General features: G+C 46.9%; 1 protein-coding gene across 5 annotated transcripts in view; it reads right to left on the reverse strand.

The window, feature by feature from the left end:
• Positions 1–246: 246 nt before the first annotated feature.
• Positions 247–10,168, reverse strand: part of LOC146653395 (uncharacterized) — a 118,606-nt gene continuing 108,684 nt past the window's right edge. Inside the window, exons 1-4 of one of the 5 annotated variants that reach the window (XM_085380434.1) lie at positions 7,887–10,168; positions 7,237–7,291; positions 2,526–2,710; positions 247–1,331 (exon numbers count right to left, since the gene is read on the reverse strand). The exon at positions 7,887–10,168 is cut by the window's right edge and continues 972 nt beyond it. In XM_085380434.1, the coding sequence (XP_085236560.1) occupies positions 1,324–1,331; positions 2,526–2,710; positions 7,237–7,291; positions 7,887–8,175 (537 nt within the window). In that variant the 5' untranslated portion in view covers positions 8,176–10,168 and the 3' untranslated portion in view covers positions 247–1,323. Of the gene's footprint in view, positions 1,332–1,812; positions 2,711–7,236; positions 7,292–7,886 lie in introns of those variants that run through there. The other 4 variants (XR_014907266.1, XR_014907264.1, XR_014907263.1 and 1 more) reach the window with 4 other exon arrangements.

Consider the following 10,168-nt stretch of genomic DNA (forward strand, 5'->3'; position numbering starts at 1 on the left):
TTAGATACTCATTCTTTAAATGACTCTGCATGTAAAGAAAGCCACTAAAGTCAATCCTGATGAACTTACCTGATAACTGTGAGCAGAAACTGACATGATTCATTATTATTGGCTGACTCTAGCATTCAGCTCACTGAGAAAAATGTGTAGTTACAAATGTGATGTTTCTTTAAGAAGTGAAAATAAAATGAAGACGACAACTTTGAACGATCCATTAGTGCGTCACTTTATTCAAAGATTATTTCAATGAACACAAAAAAATGTTCCTTTATTCTAAATTGATATTGTTTGATTTTCCCCAAAAATACACTATTATTTGCAGCATCATCTTCCCTGTATGTGTATGTGTGTGAAGCTATAGCTATGATCTGATTTCACCAACCATAGGATGAACTCTGGAGAAGGTACAGGCCCCGTGTACTCTCATACCATCTTCGCACTCACTAACCTTCTGCAAAAGAAGCTTTATGTGTCCATAATCCGTCTCGTTATCACCGTCCAATATTAAACCAACAGCTATGTGGAAGTAACAAGTCCAGACAGAACTCTCGGGGTGTTCAAAGTACTTCTTGGAAATGTGGTGAATCAGTAAGGATGAGGAGGCAGGATGAGGTAGAATGAACTGTGCTGCATGGACCGGTGAAACGTGAGGATTCTCCTGTGACCTATGTATCAAATTTAATAGTATACTTTTTGAGAATATTGTTACTGTTAGGTTGGAGGTACTAGTACACTGCATATATCACAGTTTTAGCCGTACCACTTAAAGGTACTGTGTTGCATTGTGCTTAAACCGGACTAGACATTTTTTCAAAGTGTATAAAAATTCACCACGTGTGGTGTTGGACTGTTAACCATGTTGACATGTGACCAAAGATACTGGGGTACATTAGCACTGATATCTTAAACACTGCACTGCTCACAAAACACTGCATGCCAGTGTTTGCATGTCAACAATTATACTTTGAAGCAGAAAACTAGAAATCGCCCAACACAGTGAATAAGTTTCATATATGAATAAGAAACACATTAGCTAACACTAGCACATCTGTGTTAGCATTCTTCATTTCCCATAAATGTTAAAATGTTGGTACATTTCGTCAAAGAACAGAAAACAAGGACATTTCATTAAGACTTTATTTACATGTTTACATTACAGAGACATGTGAAGCATTAAAAAGCAGCTCCTACTGTCAGAGATCACACGCATGTCCTGGTCAAACTATAAGCTATAAAAGAAAGATGTCTACACAGCGTGTGGGCAGCTGGTTGTTATATGCATCTCGTGTTCATGAACTGTTCCCCGACATGTCCTGACCTGGTCTAAAAGGCTGCAAGAGAGAGAGAAAGTCATTTAAAAGCTGTTACACAACGAAGCCCGAGCACAGCCTGAAAAACACAACCACAACACTGAAACCAATAATGTGCTGATTTTCCTCTAAAAGCAACAAAGAAACACTTATTGATATCTGCACACTTTTAATAAATCATGCAAACATTAATGTAGGTCCGGTCAGAAAAAGACTCATGTTTCACAACAATATAAAAATGTCTCATTTAAAGACATATGGACAGAGCTGAAAGAAGACTGACATCGTCCTCATCAGCTGTCTTTTTTAATTTATTGTTTTTAAGGAGATCCTGTAACACGTCTCCGTAACTCACAGAAACAAAAACAACAGTAGGAGCTTTAATAATAGAGTATAAAAATACTCCCAAAGATGAAATAAAAACACGTTAGACGGCCGAATCTCACGCTTCACACAGAGCTTCTATTAATAAGTGTAAGAGTTGAAAGAATTGACAGTCACGTGAAATGACAGCAGTGAGGTTTTATTTAGACACGTAGGACACATCAGAAGGAAGAGAAAAAACTTCTATATTTATTCAGAAGAAATTGAAGTATCTATATGAACAAACGTGGCGTCCAGATTCACCACAGTCGGTTTGAATTAAACAAATAATTCCACAAACTGAGATAACACAGGAGGGTGAATCGAAGTTTACATCAGAATATAATATAAAACAACTTGTGACAAATAGTCTAAAAATAGCACAACTGGATCATCTGGAAATATCCAAAAACACACGTGTGTGTGGATTAATGGAGCACATTAACCAGTCGGAAAACTAGGTTTGGAGAAAAAATGGTGAATTGAGTCACACGAGACTGCTGGGCAGGTCGTAACAGGCTCTGTACAGTATGTCGAGCTGCAGTGCTGTTCAGTAGCTTGGCTTAAATCTGAGATGCAGCATATTTCAGTATCGTGTCGGTTATAACGAGCGCCGGCTTTGTTAAATGATCTAACAGGAACTTCACACACGATACAAATTCTGCTCTTCGCTCCGTTTCCACTAGAAGCACATTGTGAAGGCTAAAACAAAAGCATCACAGCCACCACAGATGAACAGAGCAGCATGAAGCTACAATACCAAGACAGTTCACTGAGACAGGAATTAGATGGAAGTTTATTCATCTCAGACAGCTCCAGTACTGGGACAGAGTTTTAAGCTTTAAATCGCACCCTCTATTTCACATTTAAGGTAATCGGCGCCAAAGAAGGATCGCAGCTCTGAACGTTCTTCATGAACACACGTCAGAGGACGCCTGTTCAGTTTGAACAGAAAGTCGAAGGTGCCTCGTCCAGGTCGGCGCGCACATGTGGATCCTGCAGATCCACATCCACTGCAGATCCTGCAGGATTTTCTGCTTTAAAAGAAAGAATGAAACGATTCAGTGTTTACAGCATGACTGTTCAGTTTATCTTAATCAATAAAATACTTCTGTACTGATACCTGTTAGTGTTTAGAAAATAAAAGCTTTTGCTTTAATAACATTCTGAAAAGATTTTCACATTATCGCTCAACAGGAAGAGTTTTTACGACTTTTATCGACTCCAGCTTCAGAGGAAAGACTGAAATACAGGACAAGTCATTTTTACCGTTATAAACAAAGCTCATAATCACTGTTATGTTGTAATAGGAGGCTGCACTGATTCATAGAAGCAAAAGCCTCAAATTGTGTCACAGACTTGATCTCATCCAGATCCAGCTGATGCATCGCTCTCCCACCACCAAATATGTTTCTGATATTATCTCCCCGACCAATTGAAATAAATATGTTAACAAAAAGAAATGATGAGCACAGCTTTCTGGTTCGTGTGCTTCAGCATGTTTTCCTTCAAACGTACAAAAACCACCAAAAACACACGACGATGATGATGATGCACAGGAGGGTTACACGTTGACTCATCGGGGGATTTCCAGCCTTTCTTTAAATGCAAAGTGACCTGCAGCAGGACGACACAGATGGGCTCTGCTGCCGCTCGTCACTACCTGGCTCTTTATTGGAGGAGCTTTTTAATGCACAGACGTGCGGCTGCGTGTGTGTGTGTGTGACTGTTGACATACTGTGGGCGACTCTCAGATTAATGAGGTTCGTTAGTCTGTAGTCTGGTTAATCTGCTGCTGTAATGCGGCTGTGCGTAAAGCTCCTCTAAACTTGCCTCGTTCACACAGGCTTGCGCACCAACACACCCAGACAAACGACAAGTGATGCTGAAAATGCACCGGTCCATCCCACCAGCGCATTTCAAAGCCGCCCAGATGGCAGACAAAACAGCGTACAGTTTGGCAGTCGGTGCCCAGACCGGGCGAACAGAAATGAGAGAAACAATGAAAGCTCTGGACGTGCCCCAAATTCTAAATCTTTGGCCAAGCTGCAGAGCCGAGGAGAGCCTCAGCAATTCCAGCTACGCGGCGAGAAAATCGGCCCCAGGTGTGCAACAGTTAGAAAAAAACAAAAAAATGCCCTCTGCTGCTCTCAGATGCCGTGGGTAGCGAGCATTGGCCGGCACGAGAGGACCCACGTGGAGCTGCGACGCCATCTTGTTTCACCGACAGACTTGGAAGGGGCAGCGATCCCCTCTGCAGTATGGGGAACACACACACACACATCACATCACAGACGTGTTGACAGATAGTGTAGGAAGCACACTGGTTATTGATGAATGAGCTTCTCCCGCCTGCAGCAGAGAGCGGCTGTGTGTCGAAGGGAGTGGCAGAAAAAAAGCTGCAGATTGGCGAGCGAGGCTGATGCAGAGGGAAACCATCCCCGCTGCCACAAAGAGGCTCATCGCCAGCCGTCTGTCGCCTACGTCGATGCATTTTCACAGCGTGCCGATCGAGCTTTCTCACTTTTACTCTGAAATAAGCTGACTCGATTTTCACGAGAGGGTTTAGGCATAACCAACGGACCGTCCTCACAAACCCACACCAGGGTCGGCCTTCAGCAGTCCGTCTTAACGGAAAGTTCGTCCACATTAAACAGGATTACAATCAACTGTTGCCATTCCCGGCTGAATTTTGCAAGTCTGGAGACTAAAACTAGACTAGAGTAAATCCCTGGGATTGTGTGGTGCAGCAGCTTTGCAAGGCACGCGTTATTCCAGACCACCACTCCAGACTCTGCTGTGGAAAAGCAAGCACAGAAACACATTTTCTATAAAGATCCTAACATAATCTGGGTGATGGAGCAGCTTATCGTAGCTGGTACATGCCCAGCAGTCACACTGTAAGTGTCTGTCCTCCATGTCTGGCTCAGCTTTGGGGACACAGTGTACAGACAGTGTGCAGAGGAGCCGAACAATGGACGACGCAAGCCTGCGGCTCCTTTGGAGCTTAGCGGCTAGGCGCTAACTTGCTCCAGGTTAGTGTGCGCTCACTGAGCTGAGCGAATCAAAAGCGATTTGGAGGCAGAGAGAATGTAAAAGAAGAGACGGGGCTCACAGAGGCGTTACATAAGACAGCAGGGTTCAAGCTACAGTCCATGTTGGTTCATCAACAACACGATGAAAGGTTCTTCTGATCGGAGGCAAAGCACTGAGAGGGTGAAGCTCAACACATCGGTATATTATACCACATAACTGTCAATGCAAGAAACACAAGTGAAGTGGAAACTGTTACACTGAAGCATTTACTAATGAAAATGAGTTTAGCATTAGGGTCACCACCGTACATCGACCCTGCTAATTACCTTGCTAAAATATGAAACGCACAAATCTAGCACTGAACTTTCTGCATGAAGGGGAGTATCCATGGAGATAACTTATCATCGATACCCTGCTACGCTCCATTAATGCCACAACACGGTGGAGTAGGAGTTCAGGCAGATATCGAAGAATCAGGTAGTCAAAGAGCTGCTGCTGTTCTGCAAATGGGTATCGCGAGAGCGACCTGCAGGGTGGAGTGGATGTGCAGATCTCACCCATTAACCAGCAGCTGGGTGAGAAATGAAGCTCGTGCAACAAAAGCCACCACGTGCCTCTATGACCAAGTCAGCAGGTAGGATCCTCGTTACTATCGATGACAAAGTGTCGCAGCTAGACACCAGAGTCCAATCAGAATCGACTCAGCAGCTGCACCGTTCATTCATGGATCGCGGTCGGTGGTGGTATCATCGTAGTTTAGAAATGCCCCGGCGATGGCTGCTAGCCGCCTGCCAGTGTTTTCACGTTGTCACCTTTGCTTTGCGTTGGCACGCGCGAATAAGCGTTAATGTTGGCGAGGGTTTGCTGAGGTCAAGCACATCATGTACAGAGCTGTCATAGTCACGCTCTCGACATCCCTCTGTGCTGCTCTCAAGTCACGGACGCCGAGCAAGTATCCAGGCCTGCTGCAAAAGGGCTGCAAGACTTATCACTGTGCACAAGACGAGACTGACACCATCGCCACGGCATTAGCACCATCCATCACAAGCTGCTCAGCAACACCTATTGGCTTTAGCAGGAACATGTACTGGTTTTAGCGAGCATTGTTAGCTTCAGTGCTCCACCTGAAGCTGTTTTTAAAAAATTAGTAACTAACAGTAAGTATTAGTCATTATTAGCCATTACAGCTCTGAGTGGGCCCTCTTTTTCAGACCACGTGACACGAAAACTCAAACACAGAATCCTGCGGAGATTCATCAACATGTTACTTTAGCGTAAAGCTTTTCTATGCGGTCCAACATGGTGCTTGTGGTCCATACTGCGAGAATCGAGCCTCAGCTGTAACAAGATGATCGCTTCCTGTCACCCCTCTGCACACCTTTAGCTCAGGCGGCCTCAGCTCTGTCACATGACTTCAATAAAGCGTGCACGATGCTACACTCCCATCAACTGAAGCCCAGATATTTGACCAGCTCTACTTGATTTCATGTGCTGTGAAGAAGCGAGGCGGCAAAGCGGGCAGACGGGAAGAGCGAAAACTCCAGGTAACAACATCATGCCAGGGTGTGAGTCAAGCTGTGAAGTGTGACATGGTTAACGCCTTAGCTCACTGCGCCACGGCCCCCCCCCCCTTCGGTCGCCATTGTTGGAGGCAGGAAGGTGCGGGAGATAGCGCTGCCTGTGCATCTCTCTCAGCTCCCGAGAGCCTAACCCGTGGACATGAAAGCACAACGTCACAAGTTAGGGTCTCAGGGATGGAGAAAGACGCGTATCCTAAACGAACTCCTCTCCCTCGTTGCACAGCTGCTTTGAACCCTCTCGGAAATCACTCGTATTCCTGCGCAGGAATAACCTCCGTGTGCTGGACTTGCTTATAAGTCAAATGAGGACTCAGAGCGTCTCCTGCATACAGAGTGAGCTCTGCCTCGCACAGCCTCAGAGGCAATGCATTAGCTGCAAGCTCCACAGCCCCCTATGCATTCGTGAGCATACAACAAGTGCAAGCCTCAGCCAGACACAACACTGGCCAGCCCCCCTCCCTCAACTATCTCTCTCCCCCTCCCCCACCTCGGCTGAACAATACAGCACTTTGAAAAATGCCTCCTGCCATCAGGTACAGAGCCTGCTGCCGTACTGTATGTCCAAAGATCTGCTTCTGTCCTTTAGTAACCATTACTTGCAGGAGATGCAAAAGACAAAAGCCCCGCGTGGATGCATCGGCTTCAGCATTGAAATTTGCGCCAGACCAGCGCAGCATCTCACAGTCCATCTCACACGATGACTTGCATGCTGGTCCGACCGACATGCCTTTTGCCTGGTGCAACAAAAATCGTTTGGCGACCGCTCAGTGCTTACAAGTGCACATCCCTGTTCAGCACAAGCTTCCCAATCCTCCCGAGAGGCTGCGCAGGGAAAAAGACAAGCCTGATGACAAAGCTCTACAGTTCCTTCTTGCTACCATGGTGGTCTAAAGCGTAGGAAACAGATGGGGAGCGGAGAGGAAGAGAATTTGTTGGTATCGACTCACCCTCCCCTTTGGATCCAGGATGCCCCAATCGCTCGCTGCTCTCCGAGCTCACTGCCTGCTCAGGGAGGGGAAGAAAGAGGAGACAGAGAGAAAGAAAGCTCAGATTTAAACTTACAGCACGCCAGCAAGGCTCCGCTAACGCTCAGAAAAAGAGATTTCCTTTCATTTTATTTGAAGAAAAAATGATGAGAGCGGTACAAAGCCGAGGCCGGTCAGTCCTGCTGGAGCTCAGGCGGAATAAATAGCGAGCGGCACGGAGACGAGAAAGATGAGGATGGGTGGTAGGACTGAGCTGGAATGAACCATGTGCACATTCCCTCTCCCTCTATCACTTTGCTCTTGCTGCTCTCTCTCTCTCACACACACACACGCATGCAGTCCGGTCAGGACAGTCGCTGAGACCGTTTCCAGGAAAACAAAGCACTGCAAGGATGCACTAGTTAAGGTTAGGTAAGACAGGTAGGCGAGAGGCAGCGAGAGAAGGAGGTAAAAGAAGAGAGCTGAGCCTCAGAATCAGCGCTCACAGCCAGTGAAGCATGCCAGCTTCTGCCTCACCGACGTGAGGAGGGGCGAGAAAGGGGCGGGGGGTGTGCGCGCACACACACACACACACACACACACACACACACACACACACAGCCTCTACTTACTTTGTGTCCAAACCTGCAGGTCTCGGGCGCAGGTTGGTGACAAAGGGGGAGGACGTGCACGCACACCCAAGTTAAAGGACAAAAACCAATGTGCCTGCTGATCTCTTGTCTCGCTCCGCTTTCTCTTTCCAATCACATGCAGAGGTGGAAAGGAGGGAAGACAGGAGAAAAAGAAAAAGCATACCTCCCTCTCCCTTCTCTTCCTTCCCAGAGAGTCTCCCTCAGTCTTTTTCTTTCTCCTGCCCGTGCTGATCGAAGGAGAACGAGAAGAGAGGGAGAGATCATCCATTAATTTGCCTCACAGCTGTAATCGCTTACAGCCAGAGGCCCACTTTTCCTCTGTATCAGACAGGGTGGGGGTGGGGGGTGGGGGGGGTTAGGGGCAGGAGAAAGTCGTCCTTTTCTCCTTTTTTTCTCCCACCTCGCTGTTGTCCATTTTCCAAACAGAAAACAAATCCACTCTTTTGCTGGCATGCAAAGAAAAACCAACAAAAATCCACTTTTCCAGTCTTTCTGTCTGCTGTCTTATTCTGCGCCTCACACCAGCCGACCTCTTTCACACTATCCTCTCAGAGAGAGAGAGAGGGGCCATAGAAACATTGCTACATGATGTGCTTTGGCTTATACAGGCTACATTTAATCTCCACTGGCTCCCCCAGGCTTTGGTATGGAGAGAGAGGGAGAGAGAGTGAGAGGGAGGGAGGGAGGGAGGGAGAAAAAGAGGAGAGATGATGGGGGGAGGGACAGATGGAGCGAAACGAAGGAGAGCAGCGACCTACAACTGGCTGCAGGCTCAAATCAGCGACGGGCCCGAAGAGGCTGGGAAGGAGAGAGGAAAAAAAGGAAGAAAAGAAAAATCCCCGAGACCACACTGCCCTCTTGCTTTCCTTCTGCGAGCGATCGACCGCCTGCGTCTGCAGCCCGGCTAATCTCCCGTCACGTCGTGCTGCTTCTCAATGCAGCTGCAGTAGAAAACCGAGCATCTGGATCTGCAGCACGATCCACCTCTGTAAGCCAGCCGTTGTGAAAAATAATCATGCTACATATTTTACAGTCTCCCCGTTGACACGTTCGCGTACGTGTGCACGCGCAACACACACACACACAATGCAGCAATCCTCATTTATCACCTGCTTTGTGTCCAGATAGAGCCAGTCTTCTGTCAGGTGCTAATATTAGCCTGCTTTGATGGTGAGAGCCTGCAGCAGGCAGACAAAGGCGCACACGCATGCACGCTGAGGCGTGTAGGCTCAAACACAAGTATGGTTAAACTTCACACGCGTGTGGATAAATGTGCAAAAGCCAAAATAATAAACCACCTGGCTAATGAAACTTTGCATCCAGCTCAGGTGCCACCGATTTACCCATCCCATTCCGCTCTCTCCAAGTATTTATTATCTGCTGGTAACGGCCAGGAATCTGCACCCGGCCAGCCAAGCGGTACGTCAAGAGAGACCCAGATCTGTCAGGCTGTAGCCCACGCGCACGACAACAAAGCAGCAGGACTGCAAACAAACCTGCAGCAGGTCTGCAGAGCCAGAAACAAACACGGCCGCTGGGTGGGGCGACGACGGGCATGACGCGCTCCCGACCGGAGAACTTGACTGACACCTGTCACATCGGACCATCGCAGCTGAGGTCGGGAGGTCGTTGCTATGGCAACGGGATGGCGAAAAGAAAGGTTCAGGAAGAGGACGTCTGACCTGTGCTGACTGGATTTCTGTGAAAATCATCAATGTTCAACTGGAAACAGTGCATAAACATTTTGCAGTAATTAGCACCGTCAGGAGATTTTTCTGTGTGATGTCAGTAACCTGATGGCGTGCTGGCCCGGAGCAAAGCTGGCCGAGAGTCGTTCTGCAGCAAAGGCAGATGCAAACATTAAACGTTGTGTGAAATGTTGCTAAACTACTCACCAACACAGTAAAGATGTGAGATAACTTTACGCACAGGAAAATGCTGAAAACCAATAATGAACGTGCTCATGAGGAGCACTCAGCAGTGAACACAGCTCACTCAGAAACCATCCACAAATGCAAGTTTGAAATCTCTCATGCATAGAAAACACATAAATAAATATGATTCAGAAATGGAAGCACTTTATTTACTGGAAAACTCCCTGTGGTCTCACTAATTACAACATCTTTGGAAATTACAGATGCTGCATTCTGTGGCCTGAGAGCCAGTGATGCTCAATGACATACACAATCTGTGGAGCGATACATCTGCAGCGTTTCTTTGTCACTGAAGGTCTTGCTCATTTCAGCAAGACAGTGCCAAAG

This window comes from Rhamphochromis longiceps, linkage group LG14 (genome assembly GCF_057381845.1).
Source record: "Rhamphochromis longiceps isolate RC_006_pf linkage group LG14, R_longiceps_female_GT1.1, whole genome shotgun sequence".
Taxonomy (NCBI): domain Eukaryota; kingdom Metazoa; phylum Chordata; class Actinopteri; order Cichliformes; family Cichlidae; genus Rhamphochromis; species Rhamphochromis longiceps.